Consider the following 21,779-nt stretch of genomic DNA (forward strand, 5'->3'; position numbering starts at 1 on the left):
AATGTAATGTAATGTAATGTAAGACACCTAATGCCCAATTTCTCCTGAGTGAGTGAGAGAGAATGGGTGAATGGGTGAATGTGTGAATGTGCAGCATAAATTGTACAGCGCTTTGGATAAAGGTGCTATATAAATTCAGACATTTCCCATTTTTCTACACAAACGCAGGAATCAAGCTCACAGATGCTAGCTGCCTGGTGGCTAGTGTTATCCACCATGGCTAGTGTTATCCACCACCACAGGTTAGAACTGATGGTAACTATGGGAGATATCTCTACAAGATGAAGGACAGTATTGATTTGCATTTGCAGAAGTGGCAAAATAGCTTATCTATAGATGGAAGTTGCCCTTGTTTTGCTTTGATCGTTTCTCCATTTAGAAGATGATGTTTGTCCAGCAGCTGGTAATGCGAGTATGGGAACTGCCTAAATTCAGACGAGCATCTGAAACACTTTAGTGCACTACAGAAATGAAACATACAGTACACTAAACCTCAACACTTTTACAGGTAGGGTAAATGTGATGTTTGCTCTAACATGGATGTTAAGCCTATCAATGGGCTGACATTTTATAATGATTTTGAAGCATTAACAGTTTCATAGATTTTACTCAGTATCAGTAATAAATGAAACAATAATGCTTAATCTATTCTCTATAACGGGGTTTAACTTGTGACATTTTTCTGCTTAGTTCCTGTTCATCAATTCCATTACTGCTAATACAAGAGCTCACTGGGTTTCACTTCTGTCAAGAACTTTATGTTCCTCTTGATGGCAAGCGCACACACACACATACACACACTCACACACACACATTACATAACATTATTGTCATTTGGCTGACGCTCTTATCCAGACCGACGTACAGTTGATTAGACACCGGGATTAGAAGCACCGACCTTGGGTGTCCCAGCCATTTACCTTAACCACTACTCAACAGGCCGCCCCTCCACACATGCACACTCACACACACTCACTCACACACTCACACACACATGCACACTCACACACACACTCACACTCACACTCACACACACACACACACACACACACAAGCACCTGCAGCCATACTGTGGTACCCACAGCAGAAATAAAAAAGCTAATTTCAGACTATCAAAGGAAGTTAGATTGTTGCTTCATAATCCCTCTCTAAATGTATTGTATATTATTTTTATTTTTTTAAATTTAATTATTATTTTATTTACTCATTGGAATTGGGTTCTCAGACATATTGAAATGACACCGCATTCTCTAACAGTTTTTCTCTACATTCATTTCCACAGTATTAAACCATTTTGCATTAGAAAAAAATACATACAGCAAAAACAACAAGAAAAAACAGCAATTGTATAAATTCTGTTAAATAAAATATGACCTCATTCTACAGCATATTAGAATCTATGTAAAAATCAAACAAAACGTGTGTAGTAATAATATTAATAATCCATCCATCTATTATCTTAACCCACTTATCCTGATCAGGGTTGCAGGGGGGCTGGAGCCTATCCCAGCATACATTGGGTGAAAGGCAGGAATACACCCTGGACCAGTGGCCAGTCCATCACAGGGCACACACACCATTCACTCACACACTCATACCTATGGGCAATTTAGACTCTCCAATCAGCCTAACCTGCATGTCTTTGGACTGTGGGAGGAAACCGGAGTACCCGGTGGAAACCCATGCAGACACAGGGAGAACATGCAAACTCCACACAGAGAGGCCCCGGCCGACGGGGATTCGAACCCAGGACCTCCTTGCTGTGAGGCGGCACTGCACCATCAGTGCTGCCCTAATATTAATAATAATAAAAATAATAATAATAATATTAATAATAATATTAATATTAATTAAGTCAAGTGTGTACTTCATTTTATTTTGCAAGAAAGACTGTAACACTAGGACCTGGGAGAATGATTGGAAGGTCAGATGGTGAAAAAGTTGTCAGGATGCCATGGTTACAACAGCCACACTTTCGTAAAGAGTAAGGGTTGTAATAACCATGGTGAGACGAATGATACTTTCTACAAATCAATTCCTTCATCGCTGTGTAGAGGGGTTGTATTTTTACAGTATTTAATACACTCCAGAGGGAAGTGTGACCTCTGCTGGCCTACTCACACCTCTTTCAGCCGGAAATCATTCCCCCAGGGCTCCCGCTCAAGTATCAACCGAGCAAAAGCTAATTTAGCTTGACAGTAGAAGGCAGTGGATGGAATGAGTGGTATTCATTTACTTATTCGTAATATTCTTTCACATACCACGGATGCCTTATTCTGAACAAAAAAACATTCTACATTCTCCAGATTTTGCCTCCAAAACAGTCATCAAGCATAAATATCAGGATTTAATTGAGCAACCAACAACTACAAATATTTGATATAAAGATATCTCCCTCATATTTACAAAAACATTTTACTGCCCATGCCAAAAATTTATACAGAAATAAATGTAAAAAATAATAATTGTATTACTCATAGAATCTATGGAAAATGCAAACTGCATATCAGGAATTTTAGTGAAAGTTCATCACACACAATGGATTGAAAAATACATTGCAAATATTTGAATTCCATTCACAAAACAACAGTACAAATGCCCAGTTCCTGAATATGTTGCACGCATGACTCAACGTTGTTCTCATATCCACAATCCAGGAGGGTAATTTCTGCTCGCAAATCAAGGTTTCCACCAGCGAAAGTTATCCTGAGGCAACAAATACCCAGTCCGTGAATGAAGCATGTGGAGGTTCCTCAATGATACCATTGCAATAGTGGCTCTGTTAGCACCACTAGAATCATCTCTGTATGTTGGGGCTGCTGGGTGGCTTATTCTATTAAGGCACTGTTCTAGTGCATGGATGCACACCTTGGGCTCAAAGCTGGCTCATGTTTCAGTGGTGATTGGGGCTGGCAGCCCCACAGAAGATGCAGAATTGGTGATGACCAGGGAAGGAAAGGTTATAGATGGCCAGGACTTTGAGATATCCAAGCACTCGAGACAGCTTCGACTTACTGGTTCCATAGATTTGCGATGGTGCGTGAAGCCAGTTCATGGAGGCTGCCATGTTTGACGTTGGGACTTTTTTGGTACGAGCCCTGATGAAAAAAAACAACAACTCAAGCTAGGTTCTGCTAGCTGGTTGACCAGTTCAGACCAGCTCCATATTGAACATGGTTTGACCAGCTCAAGCTATGTTTTGAAACACGTGGTCGCATGCACACTTGGCAGCTAAACGTGAAGGGATGAATAGGAATTATTTTATCTCCTTCTGTATGGCAAAAAAAGAGGCCCTGGCCCTTGACAGTTTTGTCGTTTTAAGGTGTGAGTTTCCATTCCTGAAAATGTTCAGAATGCCACTCCTTCAGTTGCAGCTCAGCTGCATATACTTTGAGCTGCCTATACAGCTGCATATATTTTGAGCTGCCTATATTTATACGAATTCTCATGATTACTATGATTCACATCTTGAACATACATTCTGAAGTACAGGAAATAGGCTCATGAGCCTAAACAAGAAACAAATCTAATGATATCAAATTGGTAGAAAACCCACTGAGCTATAGGCAGACATTCACACACAGTCAAACCGTATGATCCTATTGCCCAGTGAACACCGCAGTCACTGTGAAAAAGTGGTGGGTGTCACCAGGGAAAGGCCCTTCAATAAAATGTGCTTCTCACAAAATGGAGGCTGTGTAAAAAAAAAAACTTACACAATGTAAAAGCACACTACGTGAATCGTAATGAATAAGGGTTGGCAAGTGTGCAGTTGTGTTAATTTGTCTATAGCTTACTCTCTGCCCCTCCCTGTGAGCCTGCAGGCATGATGCATGCCCTCACTCCCGATCTCGCGCTCTCCCTCCCCCACAGGACAGCTGGTATTCGCTAGACCGAGCATGCCAAAGCAAAACATGCTCAGCCCATGAAATGAAGCAGACATTAGGAAAAGGGGGGTGGCAGAGGGAATCGCTCTCTCACAGTGGGTTGGGCATTTAACCCTGCAACCCTGTCTCAGTCTGGTCAAAACCACTTTTTATTTCACGGTCGGAGTCTGAAACGGGGCAGTAATGCCAATAACTGGAACAACACTTAATTCCTGCAGGAGGAACGACGGGATCCACTGGGCAAACGGGACCACGGAGAACGAAGTGACACATAAACAAACAGCTGGAGAGAAGGTACGGGCGGAGTCCGGAGGGCATTATTCAGCGCACTGACCCTCGCTGCCGAGGGCTTGCCTGGTCTCCGTGGCAATGACTTTTGGGGCATTATTCCAAAGGATTAATGCTGCCACCTCTTTCAAGCAGGATTAGAAAATATCAACTCTCACTCTGCTGCATTTGATCTCAGAATACGCTCTGCTTAAATTAAATCAAATACACACTTTCTTTCCAACAAGAGTGGGAGAAGGTTTTGCCGAACCGACTGTGGTATTTTAGTTGCATGGTATTTCATATCTAAACAGGAGCCGCCCATGGCTGATGTTTATGTGCTTGATGTTTTTTTTCCTGCTGAGTAACTTTCAATTTCAGTATGAATCTCTATAACCGCCTACGCACTAAACAACAGCCTATGATAAAACTAGGACAAAAAAGCATGGGTTGAGAAATGAAAAGACTAGGCAAGGGTGGGGTGTTTTATGTTAAGACTTATGCACCATTTTCAGTGATTGTTATGCTAAATAGGCATGTGCCCATGCAAGGCCAAGTGGTTGAAAATTCTATGAGGTAAGAAACCACAAAGACATGAATCACGACATTCTAGTCTGCTGCTTCCAGTTTAGGCTCCTGTGAAACAGTCGGTTGGTTCACATCAGTGTACTTTTAAATACCGTACTACTTCCTACATCACATTTATATTAATATGTAAAATATTTTATGTATAGTAGATCACATGAGGAAAATACAGCCATTGACAAATTTCTTTGTGTCATATTCTCAAGAAACACCAAATTACGAGCATTTATCTGGTGTTTACATCTCCTAACTTTGCTACACCTAACAGTGCACACTCAATCCATTGTGATACTTGGATTCAACTTCCTTATTCAACCCACTATGGGCCATAACTGTAAATTGTAGGGTATTTATTTCCTTCTATCCTTTGTGACATGGCATGATGATAGAACCTGCAAAACACAAATGCAAAGAAATATTTAACAAGAATGGCTATAATGGGAATTCATTGCTATAATGGAAATTCATCGCTTTAAAATACTTCCTCCATTAAAACCGTCTTTGTATTTCTGTCACCTTCCAGATGAACGGCATGCGTGCCACAGTATTAGCGAGGCTGAGAGGCCTCTCCGCGCTGGCTGTGACGCTCCTGATCCTGGCGGACGTAAACGGGTGTGCGGGCTGCAGGACCGGCTTGCTGTCCGAGTGCGAGGAAGCCCCCTTCGTGCCGGGCTACAACCTGGCGGGCGAGGGCTTCGACGTGGTCACCATGCAGCGCAAAGGCGCCTACGTGATCGACGTCAAGTCCTACCTCACCCACAGCAACACCTGCACGCTGTGCCAGAACCCCTTCCAGGGCGGGCAGGCGCAGAAGATACCCGTGTCCGTGCTGGACTGGAGGACCGCCAGCCTCTGCAAGAAGCAGCTGTCCAGCGCCCTGCACCACTCCGTGGACTCCCTGGTGCGGAGCTCGGCCTCCCTGCTCAACATCGACTGGGCCATGGGCCTCAACCTGGATGAGACGGGCACGGCGGTACTTACGGGCAGTCGTTCAGAGGTCGCCCAGTTTGCCAGATCCCAGTTTAGCCTGGACAAGGCGACGTTCGCCACCCACGAGATCAGCTGCACGCACTACGGGTAGAGTCAAATCTTTAAGAAACATCTTGAAAACTTATCCTCAAAGTGATCATAGTTTTCAAAATACAATTTCCAAATGGTTGAACACATTTTGCAATACACCATGACAGTTTGAACACGCCATCTTTAAAGTGTTAACTGAATTGTATTATATGCTAATGGATGTTTTCTCTGAAAACAATGTTACAAGCATGAAGAAAATAGCTGTGTAAATGATGTGAAGCCTGTGGAGCTAGTAAGGGCAGACGACTCGAGAAGCTCCGCCCCCTCACATGATGCATACATCTAATGGGAGGGGCTATATTAAGCAGCAACCTAACCTGTTCAGGCCCTTGCTCATTTTTCACTCTTGCTGCATCTTCCCTGATGCAATCATACAAAGCCTCCCTGCTGCCTGGTTCATTCTGCATGCTAAAGCCATAGCGCTGCCTGGTTCATTCTGCACGCTAAAGCCATAGTGCTGCCTGGTTCATTCTGCACGCTAAAGCCATAGTGCTGCCTGGTTCATTCTGCACGCTAAAGCCATAGTGCTGCCTGGTTCATTCTGCACGCTAAAGCCATAGTGCTGCCTGGTTCATTCTGCACGCTAAAGACATAGCACTGCCTGGTTCATTCTGCACGCTAAAGACATAGCACTGCCTGGTTCATTCTGCACGCTAAAGCCATAGTGCTGCCTGGTTCATTCTGCACGCTAAAGCCATAGTGCTGCCTGGTTCATTCTGCACGCTAAAGCCATAGTGCTGCCTGGTTCATTCTGCACGCTAAAGACATAGCACTGCCTGGTTCATTCTGCACGCTAAAGACATAGCACTGCCTGGTTCATTCTGCACGCTAAAGCCATAGTGCTGCCTGGTTCATTCTGCACGCTAAAGACATAGCACTGCCTGGTTCATTCTGCACGCTAAAGACATAGCACTGCCTGGTTCATTCTGCACGCTAAAGACATAGCACTGCCTGGTTCATTCTGCACGCTAAAGCCATAGTGCTGCCTGGTTCATTCTGCACGCTAAAGACATAGCACTGCCTGGTTCATTCTGCACGCTAAAGACATAGCACTGCCTGGTTCATTCTGCACGCTAAAGCCATAGTGCTGCCTGGTTCATTCTGCACGCTAAAGTCATAGCGCTGCCTGGCTCATTCTGCACACTAAAGTCATAGCGCTGCCTGGTTCATTCTGCAGGCTAAAGCCATAGCGCTGCCTGGTTCATTCTGCACGCTAAAGCCATAGCGCTGCCTGGTTCATTCTGCACGCTAAAGCCATAGTGCTGCCTGGTTCATTCTGCACGCTAAAGTCATAGTGCTGCCTGGTTCATTCTGCACGCTAAAGCCATAGTGCTGCCTGGTTCATTCTGCATGCTAAAGCCATAGTGCTGCCTGGTTCATTCTGCACGTTAAAGTCATAGTGCTGCCTGGTTCATTCTGCATGCTAAAGCCATAGTGCTGCCTGGTTCATTCTGCATGCTAAAGCCATAGTGCTGCCTGGTTCATTCTGCACGTTAAAGTCATAGTGCTGCCTGGTTCATTCTGCATGCTAAAGCCATAGTGCTGCCTGGTTCATTCTGCATGCTAAAGCCATAGTGCTGCCTGGTTCATTCTGCACGTTAAAGTCATAGTGCTGCCTGGTTCATTCTGCACGCTAAAGTCATAGCGCTGCCTGGTTCATTCTGCACGCTAAAGCCATAGTGCTGCCTGGTTCATTCTGCACGCTAAAGCCATAGTGCTGCCTGGTTCATTCTGCACGCTAAAGCCATAGTGCTGCCTGGTTCATTCTGCACGCTAAAGCCATAGTGCTGCCTGGTTCATTCTGCACGCTAAAGTCATAGCACTGCCTGGTTCATTCTGCACGCTAAAGCCATAGTGCTGCCTGGTTCATTCTGCACGCTAAAGCCATAGCACTGCCTGGCTCATTCTGCACGCTAAAGCCATAGCGCTGCCTGGTTCATTCTGCACGCTAAAGTCATAGTGCTGCCTGGTTCATTCTGCTGCACCGTCTGTTTTGGAATGTTGCCATTGCCCATATTACACGCTATTGATTTGCTAGCTGCTTTTGCTCAAATTATCCTGCTATTCCTAATTCATGCCATCAAAGTATTTGTGCTCCCACCACCACCCCAGCATCCACCGGTGAGCTCTGCTTCTCAAGATCCCCATGAGGGGGGTTTGTAGCCACTCCCTGTTTCATTCCATTACATTAATGGCATTTGGCAGACGTTCTTATCCAGAGCGACGTACAGTTGATTAGACTAAGCAGGAGACAATCCTCCCCTGGAGCAATCCAGGGTTAAGGGCCTTGCTCAAGGGCCCAATGGCTGTGCAGATCTTATTGTGTACACCGGGATTAGAATCATCAACCAGTTGTCTGACTGAACTAAAAAATATGCAATTGTCTGAAAATGTTGCATAATGCGATTTTGTTCATGCTGTATGCAATATTTTCAATTAAAAAACATTGTTTGTATACACTCTTTTGTCACCTTTGTAGGTACAGACTGGCTGACCATCCAACACTCAGTGGGGAATTCTCTAAATATCTTCAGAGATTGCCCCCGAAGTACGACCGCCAAACACGCTACCTGTACCGGCGGATGATTGACACGTACGGGACCCATTTCATCCGGCAGGTGCGCCTGGGCGGCAGGGTGAGGCGGATCACGGCGTTCCGCACCTGTCTCGCGACGCTGCAGGGCTTCTCTGAGAGGGAAATCCAGAAGTGCTTGGACGTGGAGATGAAGATTGCACTGGGGTTCCTTCCGGTCAATGTGTCCTTCACCCACAAGTGCAGCAGCATTCTCAAGGACAACATGACGGTGGGTTTCTACCAGGGGTTCATGACTCACAAGATTGAGGTCATGGGGGGAGAGAAGTACTTCCCGGACGTCCTGTTCAACGAGAACCCCTCGTCCGCCTACAGCAGCTGGATGGCCAGCTTAAACGACAGCCCCGACGTGATCTCCTACTCCATCTTTCCCCTCCACAACCTGGTCAGTGACTCGCAGGTGAGCGACAACCTAAGAAAAGCGGTTTTGGAGTACATAGAGGAGAACAAGCTTGAGATGGCCAACAGGGAAGCCAACACCTGTGCCCCTGCCCCCAACCTGGACCACAACTGCTGTCCGTTGCGTGCCGGTCTGGGCCATTTGTGGGTGGCGGTGAAGAAAGCCGCCAACTTGAAGCCGGATTACTTTTCCCAGGCTGACGGCTTCGTGAAGGTGTGGTACAACGGACAGTACGAACAGACGGATGCGATCGCCAACGACAACCATCCTGTTTGGAATGCGGTTTATGATTTTGGCACGGTGGAGCTGGGTCATCAAATAATGTTTGAGGTCTGGGAGGACGATACGTTTTTCGATGACTTCCTGGGTCAATGCAAAATCTACCCCGAAAGAGGTCTTCACTCGTATAGCTGCCAACTAAATACAGGAGTCTTCTATTTCACCTATAGGGTCACATGTGATGTGCATCTGACTGGTTACAGGTGTGGAAGATACTCCCCGGGCAATTAAGAGATACCATTTACCTCTGAACATTTCAGAATCCAAGGCTAGCTTTGTGAAAGTCCTTGGTTATGGGACAATTTCTGATGTCCTTTTTGTTCGCTCTTTTATGTCAATATGCACACATTATTTTCAATTCAACAATTACTTGATAGTCATATTTCTTCAACTGTACAATATGTTTCTGTTTGACAGTACATTTACAGGACAAATAAGCAAGTCACACAACCTTGCAATGTACTACGCAGCTTTCTCTTTTAACTGTGAAAATACTCATATTGCCTAATTATATTGGTCAATGGACATTTCACTTACAGCAACTCCAAACAACAATACATTGCAAGTAAAGCAGGTGAAGATTAATTCTATTCACAAATAAATGAAACATGTACTGCCTATTATGTGTGTAGTTCATTCCCCACTGAAAGATGGTATATTGGACCTTCTGCAAAGGATGCCCTGATGTTTTCTTGCTCAAAGGAAAGACTGAAGAAACTTCCACTTCTAGCTCCAAGAAGGAACATTTAAGGGGTTGGAATGTCCTTAAAGATGACGGACCTCGGCCAATTTACAGGTCAGGAGCAAAGGAAGGAAAAAATAGGAGAAAAATAAGTGACTGGAATGAGCCCTAAATGTGTTCCATTTCCTGATGCAGAACAGGAATCTCAGCCGTGCACTTGATTTGTCATATTAAGGGGATGTCAGTAACACTTCCTGGTTCTTTAAAAAAGCTATCGGACTATAACACCTTCACAACTACTACATTGCTATCCAAAAATATTTGTCAATAAATACCAATAGGCTTATGGTGTGTGTCATATAGCTAGCATAGCATGGCAATGACACATTCTTCCACAGTGGTGAAAGGCCTAGTTGATGTAATTCAGATGAACATTTATGTATTATTATGTATGCTTAGTCACGAATGCACATGTGAAGCAACAATTTTGATGTGGAGGTTAATACCACAACTTTATCATATCTTTATCGTATCCTACTATGAACCAGGAAACCTGTAAACTGTTATAATGAACTTCAAAACAATTATATTTATTCTTACACAAAACATTTGACAAAATGAGTAACCAGGAGACTAATTTAAAGCAAAACTCCAATATGTTTGAAGCCATTTTTTAGAGACATAATAGTTTGCTGTGATTAGTTTCTTCACAAGAGCTGCCTTTTGTTTTCCGATGTTATGTACAGTGGATCATGTTGTGAGATCTTTGCTGTCACTGCAGCTCTTGAAACAGTAGGTTTGGAGACACAGATTGTAGATAACTTCTGCAATTAAACGGTTTACCTATTTGCTTTTGCAGTTTTGAATCACTGAACTTGCTGTTTCAAGGCCCCTGTTCATTTTAACAGCAATGGATAAGCATCCCAGCAGGCTTCCGGGTGTGAAGTTGAGTAAGCAGATACCACAGTAGATAAGATTACTGGCATATATCATTACACATAAGCCTCCTTCTTTGCTTCTCACCAAAGGAGATAGAGAAGTGAAGATTCAGGTAATTTCATGTCAGCCAATTGTTTCTCAAACTTAAAAGTCATGCTTCCAATTCAGTTTTGTTTATTAGAATTGCCTTGATGATTAAATTGAACCTATTCTATTTTTTCAGTTGCGTTTATATCTTCTCTAGGAGCAAAAAGGTTTTAAAGATAGTACTCTGGTGACTGTAGCACAATGTAAATGCTATGTTGCTGTTTATTGTATATGAGATATTCACTGTTGCTTTTTCAGTTTATTTGTATTATTGAAACCTGTTTTTTAATATACAAGCACAGTTTTTCAATATACAGTTAAATGCAAAAGTATTGGGACAGTGACCCATTTTTTCATACTGTTGGCTCTGTACTGGAATTTTAAATAAAAAGAATAAGAGGTTAAAGTGGAGACTTTCAGCTTTAATTAGAGGGTATTAACATCCATATTGGGTGATCTGTGTAGAAATTACATTCTATTTTATACATAGTCCCCCTATGACTGCTGTACAACATGGGATGTTGGCAGATTATGTGTTAGCACTCATTCCATTCTCATTTGGAAACCTCAGTCTTGGTGGTTGTTTTGCATATTAGAGGTACCTTCTGATTTTCTAAACGCAGTTACTATGATCAAGTTTTTCCAGCTAAACAAGGAAATAAGCTGTATTCTCTGGTGTAAAATCCAGCTATGACCAGCTTGAAATACCAGCTGTTTAAATACATAGCTTGAGCTGGTTGAGTATAGGGCTGCTCAAACTCATCAACCAGCTACCAGCTGTTTCAAACACTAGCTTGAGCTTTTTTTTCAGCAGGGTTGTCTTGGTACAGTAGCTTACTGCCAGTTAAAATCACATTAATCAGTCAACATGTTTGTTAGTTACGGTTCTGCTGTATATAGAGCTGAAAACCAGTGTTTATTCTGTAAGTTTTTTTTCTTCTTCTCTACAGTTATCTGCTGAGACCGTCTGCTTCACTTTGAGTGTGGATAAAGTGCCATGGTACTGATAAGATCCACTCACACTATCCATACTAGATGCTCAATCATTTTCATTTGTGCAAATACAAACCTGTGCTCTCTGACCATCTTGTTATTTGTTGAATTCCAAAACATGTAATTCAAGGGGAAAAAATGCAAGAGATGAGTTGAGACATTTCAACTCAGATCTGTTGGGCTCATGCGAATTTTACACATTGCTAAATGGGGCTCTGTTGTTGCATATGCTAATGGTAATGCTTAGGCAAAAATATTCTGCACCTATGTTATTAAAGTAATTTAATTTATTCATTGAGACATTCTACCAGTGCTGATATCCAGTCCAACAGCACTGGAACCTTTTAATGTATCACTCCGCTTTCCACTAAAAAGTGGCAGAAAAGTGTCATTCTGCAAGAAACGTGTATTTCCCTAGTTGCATTATCAATAGAAACATGCAAACAAATGGCGCCTGGACAACAAAAACGATACCAATGCTAATGGAGTGGGTGAGAGTTAGGACTGGGAAATGAGGTGCAAATCATGTGCTCCTTGAGACGATAAAAAAGAAAGACATTTACATTATAAAAGAAGATTGTCCCTCTCTCTACCTCCACAATCATAGCACAAGTCTGCATTATTCTTTTACAGGAAGCAAAGAAAAGGAATGTTAATCTGTTCAAAAAAATTGCAGTGTCAACATTTTTCTCTTCAAACTCTCTTCAAACTGTATAAACTGAAGAAACCTTTCAAGATTTAACTTCACTTTAAATTACTCAACTAATATTTAGTTGCATAACCATTGTTTTTGATAACTGCTGCGCACCTGCATTGCATCTGGCACCTAGAAACAGGTATTTCAGCCCAGGATGAACAAATTACATTCCACAGTTCCTGTGAATTTTTGGGTTTTGCTTCAGGGACTGCATTTTTAATGTCAAGTTTTCAATGGGGTTGAGGCCGAGGAATTGAGCTGGCCACACTCCATTACCGCTATCCTTTTTGTCTGGAACCAAGATGTGGCTCGCTTACTCATGTGTTTGGGGTTGCTGTCTTGTTGAAACACCCATTTCAGGGGCATTTCCCCTTCGGCATACGGCAACATAATCTCTTCAAGTATTTTGATGTATTGATCCATGATCCCTGGTATACAAACCCATGATACAAACCCATTCCCTCTAGGGTCTTTCAGCAAACTTATCCCTGGTTATGGGTATGCACTTTGTTGTACGTCGCTCTAGATAAGAGTGTCTGCCAAATGCCAATAATGTAATGTAATGTAAATGAAAAACATCCCCATACCATGCTTCACTGTCTTCACAGGGTATTGTGGCTTGAATTCAGTACCCACCCGGGGGTCATCTGACATAATATTGACGACCACTAGACCGGAAAAGAACAGTTGTACTTTCATCAGTCCACAGAATGTTACACCATTTCTACAGCATGTTAGGCCAATCAAATTTTAACCGATGCCCTTTTTACAACAATGGTGCTTTACGGGGGCTTCTTGCTGATAGTTTAGCTTTGATCAAATGTCTTCTGACTGTAACAGCACTTACAGGTAATTGCAGATCGTCTTTGATCTTTCTGGAGCTGATGAATGGCTGAATCTTTGCCTTTCTGACTATTCTTTGATCCGTTTTAACAGTAGTTGCTTATTTTCTTCCCCGTGTTTTGGGTTTTTGTTGACATTTTAAAGCATTTGAGATCATTTTAGCTCAGCATCCTATAATTTGCTACTCTTCTTTATATGTTTTCCCCTCTCCAATCAAGTTTTTAATCAAATTACGTTGTTCCTTCAAACAATGTTTGGAACAGCCCATTTTATTTAGCAATTCAGAAATAAAAATATTTTATAACAATGTGTGAAAAATTTTCTTCCCTTCTTCCTTAATAAAGAACAATTAATGACAACTGTTTTTTCACAGAATTAATGAATTCTCTAATTAAACTCCACACTGCTATTATTTTTAACATGTCCCCCTTTCAATGAATGAGTCAATTACTCAGAACAAGCAACATGCATGTCAGACTGTTGTTTTTCTATTACACTACTACATCTACAAGTAAAGTATTTGCCATGCTGAAATATCACTACTACTAATAACAGTGGTTCATCAGGTTACTAATGTTGCACTGCTATTTTCTTGAACACAACTGTACAGAATAAATATTCACCCGATGTTTGATACCCTCATATTTGCCCATTCCAAGATCTGTTGTACTGTCACACCACCTGAAATGACCCACAATTGTACATTTGTGGGACCAGCTGTCATGTTATGCAACGGTTCAGGTAATATCAATATGCAATGATGGACAACTGTGTTGCAGACGTGCAGTGCGGCCGGTATGTTGCCCTACAAGCTCATCTACTTCAACATGCGAGGGAGAGCTGAACTCTCCCGCTACATACTAGCCTGTGCTGAGATCCCCTTCCAGGACGACAGGGTGGAGTGGAAAGACTGGCCATCCCTCAAGCCGTGTGAGTACCTGAAATATCGAGTATATACAGTTGGCTGGCCACACTTAGTGAGCACTGTATTAGGTAGACCTGTCCACCGACTTAATGCAAATATTTAATCAGCCAATCATGTGGTAGAAACTTAACAGCATGCAGACCTGGTCAAGAGGTTCAGCTGTTGTTCAGTCCAAACATGAGAATGGTCATTCTCCTGACGTCTCTCATTAACAAGATGTTTCTGTCTGCAGAACTGCTGCTCACTGGATTCTTTTTGCTTTTTGCACCATTCTTTGCAAAGAATAGGGAGCGTGAAAATCCCAGAAACAGCAGTTTCTGAGATACTTAAACCACCCTGTCTGCCACCAACAATCATTCCATGGTCAAAGTCACTGATATCACATTTTTCCCCACATTCTAATGGTTGCTGTGAACATTAACTGAAGCTCCTGACCACTATTTACATGATTGCATGCATTGCACTGCTGCCACACAATTGCCTTATTAGATAAATGGCATGAATAAGTAGGTGCAATGAAGTAAATATATCTACACACTTCACCTTGTCAAGTAACTACCAATTTTTTAATAACTAACTTACAAGTAAAATTAAGCAATATAATGTATGCGTCTTTGTACATACTGCACATATTTAGACATACCGTACATAGTACTACTGTAATAAAAAGGGACACTGCCAGGGATTACGATTCAGTTCTCATCTCCTCTTTTTCCCAGCCTTTCCCCTTCAGCAGCTCCCGGTGCTGGAAGTTGAGGGGGTTGAGCTGAACCAGAGTCTGGCCATTGCAAGGTTCTTCGCAAAAGAAGCAGGTAACAACAATTTTCTGTCAAGTCTTCACTACCACAGAATCGTTGAAAACGTTCGGCAAATATATAAAAAGCAGAATATACACTCAGTGATCACTTTATTAGTAGACCTTTACATCAGCTTGTTAATGCAAATATCAATTTAGCCAATCATACTTTTACGCATTGGGCAGCAACCCAATGCATAAAAGCATGCAGGCATGCTCAAGAGGTTCAGTTGTTGTTCAGACCAAAGATCAGAATGGCAAAGTAATTTAAGTGACCTCGACCATGGAATGATTGTTGGTGCCAGACTGGATGGTTTGAGCATCTCAGAAACTGCTGATCTCCTGGGATTTTCACAGAGTCTCAAGAGTTTGCAGAGACTGGTTGAAGCTGACAGGAAAGTAACACAAATAACCACACATTACAACAGTGGTATGCATAAGATCATCTCTGATCACACAACATGGCAAAGCATGTAAACCCATTAATATGTAAACACATACCTTATTCAGATCAAGCGTATTTCATCCAAAGAAAGTAGTCAGTTTAAGTGTTTTGATGGTATATATTCTCCTGTTAAGCAAAAGGTTTACACCACCCATTTTAAACGAAATAAAATTTCCATCGGAATAGGCTAGTTTGTTCTCACTGAGTGGTTACATAAGGCATTTTTATTCTGATTGGGTTAGTAATCCAATTAAATATGGAATAGGCTCCATGTAAACATGGCACATATATATATCTCGAGTGCATATTTTCCTGTGAGGCACATTCCTCCCTCAGTCTGTATTCGCTGTCATTGGCAGAAGGCAGAAGGCAAACAGCCTCTCCACCACCTCACAGAGTCAGAAATAAAAATACAGCAGCCGCTCAGAGAATTGTTCCATTCCGTTCACCTACTCGACTTGACAAAGAAGCAAAGGTTGCAAGGGGCCAGGCTTGTGAATTAAGAATTAAGAGCGTTTTCCCCCCCCGTGAAAACGATTCCCATTCTCGTCATTTCCCCAAGCCCCCCCAGGCAGCTTGGTCTTGGAGGATCCCTTTCGCAACACAGGTCCGCAGCCTGCCTGAGCCCCTCATGTGCATCCTCTCCTGAGCCCACACAGAATTGCCAGCAGGTTGTGGAGGGGCAGCTGGGTGGTTATGTGTGTAGCAATGTTACATTCAATCTCTTCATTCTGACTACAAACGGAACATTAATAGCATGGATATATACTGGTTCTGAGAAATCCCTGAATAACTCATTGTGGATAAAATGACAATCATTTTATCCAAAGCGACTTACAGTTGATTCGACGAACAGGGGACAACCCTGAGATTGATGTAAATCTCATGGTATTTCATAGAGTCTGTGATGCAATTTATCATAACATGGTTCCCAGGGCCTTTGAAAGTAAAACAAACAACCATACTTCACAGTGGGGATTAGATCTTTTCTGCATGATTGCCACGTAATACACCAAATCCACCTCTGGTGTTTGTTGCCAAAAAGCTCTGACTGAATCTAGTCCAACCATAGAACCTGGTTCCAATTGAAGTTCCAGTGACGCACAGCAAACTGTAAATGCTTACATTGGTGAACTAATGACAGCATAGCCTTTCTTCTTCCAAATAGCTCTGAGGAAGGTGGTGTTTAACTGTAGCTTTGGTGACGTTGTGACTCCAGAATGCAACCAACTTCTGCAATTCACTAACTGTGATCCTAGTAGAAACTTTAGAACCATCACTTGGGGCTAAATACACTGGTGTCTGCACCCAGGCTGGTTCATCATAGCTCCAGTTGTTTGAAGCTTCTTAATTATCGCCCTAATACTGAAGATATTTTCAGAAGTTTCGCTTTTTTTTATAGTCATGGCCTGATTTATGAAGCGGAACAACCCTTTATCTCATTTTCATTTGTGTATTATCTGATCTTCTCCATGTTGATGGATGACTAAGGGAGTTTGGCCTGTTGTGTGCCACGATGAAACAGGTAATCACTGAGGACTATTAAATAAGTGTAACGTGTGTTTTTGAGAAAATAGTTTATTGTTGATTAAGATTTATTAAGATTCTTACTATTTCTTTTTAAAATAATAAATACATGTTTTTTTACATTTTCATTTTCTTTGAATAATTTACCCTGAAATAAAATATGATTTCTCATATTTTGAGTGTAAGATCAAGCTGACAAAGTGAGAATTTATTTTCCATAGCCTTCTTTACCAAGGGTGACAATAATTATTGAGGGCATGATGGCCAAATGCCCATTAAGGTGAGATGAAATACCAAACTTTAACCACACCTTGACCTAAGCACTCATACATACAAACAATCACCAACCGCAAGTTAAGGGCTTGTTCAGATCACCTGGCTCCCATTTTCCTGGCAACTTCCATGGAAACACCTGGCATGTGTACAATTCGTTGTTGATGCATCAAGATAAATTCGCTTTGACAGCCTAATTGCAGTATCTGATGTCTCCTGCTATCTATGCAAAAGCAGAAGCGCAAAGATATGAATCATTACTCAGACGAGTACGCTGAGAGACAAAACCACAGGTTTTCAGATCAGGAAACATAAAATAGAACGCCCCACTGATCTGAAAGCATTTCCCGTTGAGAGCGCAATATGCTTTGACTCAGCTAACAGAACATTACGGTCAATTTTATTCATCACTTCATTTACTGAAGCAACTGGATTTAAAGGTCCCATATTGTACACCTGTCTAGTGTTCTATTCCAGGCCCTGATACAGTCCGTTTTAAGTACCAAGAACAATCTCTATCCAGTTTCACATGTCCATTCTCCAGCGCCTCTCGAGCTTTACCAAGAAGAGGCTGTTTTAGCGACTGTGTCTTTAAGGCTCATTGATATCATATGAACCTCTGTTCTGATTGGCTGGGCAGGTCCAACAAGCTGAACGGCATCAGTGTCGAGTGCTGAAGCAAACAAACGTATCATTGTGATGTCATAATTTACAGATATGGATAATACGGATTGGGTATTTATTCGGGGATCATGGATTGTAACAATCTATTTGGGGACTGTGTGCGTTTTGATACTTTCACAGTGTTTTTATAACACCTGCAACTCCTTTATAATCCACATAGCAAGGGAAATCTCATTTTCCACAATATGGGACCTTTAAGTGGAACTGATCCTAACCATGGTTGATCGTGCCCCTGCGATCTGTCACCTGAGGAGGCCTACAGTAGCTATGTGGTAGCTCGCCTGGGTGATTTGATCTACTCGGAAGAATGCAGCCAGACAACACATACAGGAGGAAACAAATGCTAGCTTGTGCTCTTCTAAAGGCATTCAAGTGCTCCGTTGAGCAATTCAAACTTGGGAGGAAAACTAGGTCAAATAAAGGTCAAATAAAGGTCAAATAATGATGAGGTATCGCATGGCATAGGCAAGCTTTTCCTGGGATCTGTTCTGCAGGGCTGGCAGGGAACAGCAGGCTGGAAGAGGCCCAGGCGGACGCCTTGGTGGAGAGTCTCAACGACTTCACTCTCCTGATTCCCTGGAGGGAGGAGGACCAGGCGCTCAAGGTTCAGACAGCAAAATAATTTGGTTTACAACAGTGGTCCTCACTCCTGGTCCTAGAGAGCTGTAGGGTGTGCTGGTTTTGGTTTTCGCCTTAATATCAGCAATCAATTCAGACCCAAGAAACCAAGTGAATCTCTACAAGTCACTGCTTTATTTGATCAATTATGTGCCGAGTAACAACAAAAGCCAGCTCTCCAGGACCAGGAGTAAGGACCACTGGGTTTACAAGCATACTCGTGGGCTTGTGTCTTACAGGCTGACAAATGTTTGTCTTGGTACTCAGAAACAGAAGATTGACGAGCTCTTCGACTGCTACATGCCCAAGCTGTTGAGCTTCCTTGAGAAGCACCTGAGGGACAGAGACTGGCTGGTGGGAAATGCGGTGAGCAGGCCTAACTGGTTAGAATCGCTGAGTATCTGAGATCATGACTCATCTGGAATAAATAGCAAAGTGCGACACTCGACACTCCATTTGATTCTACATTATCAAAATGAAGATGCTAGGAATTCTAGGAGCCATTTCGAAGTGGGTTCGGAATTGGCAACGGGATAGAACACAAAGAGTAGTAGGAGGGGTCTTATCCGAGCAGGGTATTGTGGGAAGTGGAGTCCCACAGGGATCAGTGCTAGGGCCACTGCTCTTCCTTATTTACATAAATGACCTTGACATAGACATTGAAAGTAATTTAGTTAAATTTGCAGATGATACAAAACTAGGAGGTTTAGCTAACAGTATGCAATCTACTAAAGTAATCCAGGAAGACTTAAACAGAATCCAAAAGTGGGCGGAAACCTGGCAAATGAAATTCAATACAGCTAAATGTACAGTTCTACATGTGAAAAATAAAAATATAAGGCAGGATTACTTCATGGGGAGTACAAAATTGGATAGTGCTCAAATTGAAAAAGACTTGGGAGTAATAGTTGACCAAAGCCTTCCAGGTTCTAGTCAATTTGCGGTAGCAGTTTAAAAAAAAAGAAAGAAAAAGGCCAACAAGATGCTAGGGTACATAGCCAGGAGTATTGAGTACAAGTCCAAGGAAGTTATACTCACCTTATGCAATACTCTTGTTAGACCACACTTGGGAGTGCTGTGTGCAATTCTGGGGACCGCAATATAAGAAAGATTATATATTATATTGAGGCCCTGGAAAAGGTTCAGAGAAGGGCAACCAGATTGATTCCATGTATAAAAGGTAAGAGTTACGAGAATAGACATAAAATGCTTAATCTCTTTAAATTCAGTAAAAGGAGACTTAGGGGGGATTTTAAATTAAAGGGATTAACAAAGTGAATTATAGGCAATTCTTCAGGGTGAGTTCGCTTAGCAGAACGAGAGGGCACAAATGAAAATTGCCAAAGGAGAATAGATATTAGGAAGTATTTTTTCACACAGTGAGTGGTCAATGTGTGGAATAGCTTGCCAGTACACAAAGTGGAGGCAGAAACACTGGGGGTTTTCAAGACCAGGCTTGATATGGTGTTGGGTACTATTTAGCTTTTAGGAAAACTAGGCAGTAGGTACCCTTAGGAGTAGGAAAAGGCAAACTGAATGGGCTGAATGGCCTGTTCTTGCCATTACATTATGTTATTTTACGATTAAGTGCTGAGTAACAACAAAAGCCAGCAGACCCTACAGCTCTCCAGGACCAGGAGTGAGGACCACTGATGTAGACGGAGGACCGAGACACATGACCCAGGCAAACTGGTGGAAGTGGATGTTCTTCCTCCCACCTCACATTCTCTCCTCTTCCTCAGATGACCTGGGCGGACCTGTACTGGCATGTCTGCTTCACCACCTGCAGCGTCCTGCGGCCGGGGTTCGCCAGTCAGAGCCCGGGTCTGTCTGCGCTCATCGACAGGGTGGGGAGCATCCCGCAGCTGGCCCGCTGGATCCAGGGCCGGCCCGCCAGTGAATTTTAGGCCGGCCCCATAACGAAAAGCGCCATTCAAAATGGCATTAGCAAAAATATGCATTTAACTACCGGAGAGTCAGGAAAAAACAAAACAAAAAAACAACTTTTTTTTCTACATAAGTAAAATGGTAAATGGTTGGCATTTATACAGCGCCTTTATCCAAAGTGCTGTACAATTGAAGCTTCTCATTCACCCATTCATACACCAACAGCGATTGGCTGCCATGCAAGGCACAAACCAGCTTGTCAGGAGCATTTGTGGGTTAGGTGTCTTGCACAGGGACACTTCGACACACCCAGGGTGGGATTGAACTGGCAACCCCCTCTGACTGCTTACCACCTGAGCCAATGTCTCCCCATTTGTAGAAATGCCACGGATGACAAAAAATATAACTATAAACATTTTTTATATTGTGTATTTATTATTTTATTTTAATTCAATGTCCCTTATGTTAACAGAAATAGTGTATGGAGCTCAGGAAAGGCAGCCTCGTTTGAGGTCAAGCGTTCTGCTGAAGATGCATGAATCCCTATAAGGAGCGCTTCATTATGCAAGCAATCTTTCCACTAAAGTCACAACGACTTCACTGCGGCACCCATTTTGGGTTAAACGGTGGAAGCGGCGGGCTCAAAGAGCAATAACATTGAATGTCACGGAAAGCGAGATCTAAGAACTGTGAAGAACTAGCCACAATGCACGGCCCAACCATTTTTATTTATTTTTTAACAATGTGCTTTCACCAATGATGAAATGAATAAAGCAATGAAGCAACAGACCCTTCCCTTTTTAGTAGTGAATTGGGTATAAACAGCAGACCTCTGGTATGCACTGTGAATAAAGCAGAAGTCCAATGTAAAGTCATTTAAGGCTTTTGGCTTCCACTGTTTTTAATGAAACAAGCTGACCTCACCTGTTTGAAATTCTGTCAGCTGATTTGTGGTTGTTTGCTCCTTACACCAAATGAACAGAGGATCAGCATGGTTGCCCATTGCTGACAATGTCATTCCTACACAGTCAGCAATTCAAGCTTAAGGGACTAAGATGGCTTAGTTTGAGGCCTAGTGGCCAAGGTACATAATTGCATAACTGGGACCCGGATGTTTGGTGGTTCAAGCCCTGGTGTAGCCATGTCATACATTACCCCAAAGCATGATGGGATGGCACTTCTTAATTTTGAGTCATACCTGTGTGATAGCCTCTGCTTTCTGACTTGACCTGACCTGACCTGACTTGACCTTTAAGTATCTCCCTGTATCGGGGCACACCAACTACTGTAAG

General features: G+C 42.5%; 2 protein-coding genes across 4 annotated transcripts; both read left to right on the top strand.

The window, feature by feature from the left end:
- Positions 1 to 4,008: 4,008 nt before the first annotated feature.
- Positions 4,009 to 11,162, top strand: prf1.5 (perforin 1.5). The gene is made up of 3 exons (XM_061261016.1): positions 4,009 to 4,181; positions 5,263 to 5,816; positions 8,299 to 11,162. Exons 1-3 carry the CDS (start codon positions 4,071 to 4,073, stop codon positions 9,320 to 9,322), a joined length of 1,689 nt encoding a protein of 562 aa, XP_061117000.1. The 5' UTR covers positions 4,009 to 4,070; the 3' UTR covers positions 9,323 to 11,162.
- LOC133140804 (hematopoietic prostaglandin D synthase-like) lies at positions 10,781 to 21,638 on the top strand. Of its 3 annotated transcripts, XM_061261019.1 has the most exons (8): positions 10,781 to 10,824; positions 11,750 to 11,799; positions 14,112 to 14,262; positions 14,977 to 15,069; positions 18,477 to 18,586; positions 18,868 to 18,966; positions 20,343 to 20,447; positions 20,960 to 21,638. In XM_061261019.1, exons 2-8 carry the CDS (start codon positions 11,797 to 11,799, stop codon positions 20,963 to 20,965), a joined length of 567 nt encoding a protein of 188 aa, XP_061117003.1. In that variant the 5' UTR covers positions 10,781 to 10,824; positions 11,750 to 11,796; the 3' UTR covers positions 20,966 to 21,638. The 3 variants fall into 3 exon arrangements, with proteins under 3 accessions (XP_061117003.1, XP_061117001.1, XP_061117002.1); XM_061261017.1 differs by having other exon boundaries at positions 20,343 to 21,638; XM_061261018.1 differs by lacking the exon at positions 11,750 to 11,799 and having other exon boundaries at positions 10,806 to 10,824; positions 20,343 to 21,638.
- The last annotated feature ends 141 nt before the right edge of the window (positions 21,639 to 21,779 follow it).

This window comes from Conger conger, chromosome 11 (assembly GCF_963514075.1).
Source record: "Conger conger chromosome 11, fConCon1.1, whole genome shotgun sequence".
NCBI lineage: Eukaryota > Metazoa > Chordata > Actinopteri > Anguilliformes > Congridae > Conger > Conger conger.

Bases quoted from the DNA above. Each gene is read 5' to 3' on its own strand.
- prf1.5 (XM_061261016.1), top strand. From the start codon at position 4,071: ATGCCAATAACTGGAACAACACTTAATTCCTGCAGGAGGAACGACGGG. The intron at 4,182-5,262 runs GTACGGGCGGAG...GTCACCTTCCAG, and splicing joins AACAAACAGCTGGAGAGAAG to ATGAACGGCATGCGTGCCAC. The intron at 5,817-8,298 runs GTAGAGTCAAAT...TCACCTTTGTAG, and splicing joins ATCAGCTGCACGCACTACGG to GTACAGACTGGCTGACCATC.
- LOC133140804 (XM_061261017.1), top strand. The intron at 15,070-18,476 runs GTAACAACAATT...TCTGTTCTGCAG, and splicing joins GTTCTTCGCAAAAGAAGCAG to GGCTGGCAGGGAACAGCAGG. The intron at 18,967-20,342 runs GTGAGCAGGCCT...CCTCTTCCTCAG, and splicing joins ACTGGCTGGTGGGAAATGCG to ATGACCTGGGCGGACCTGTA.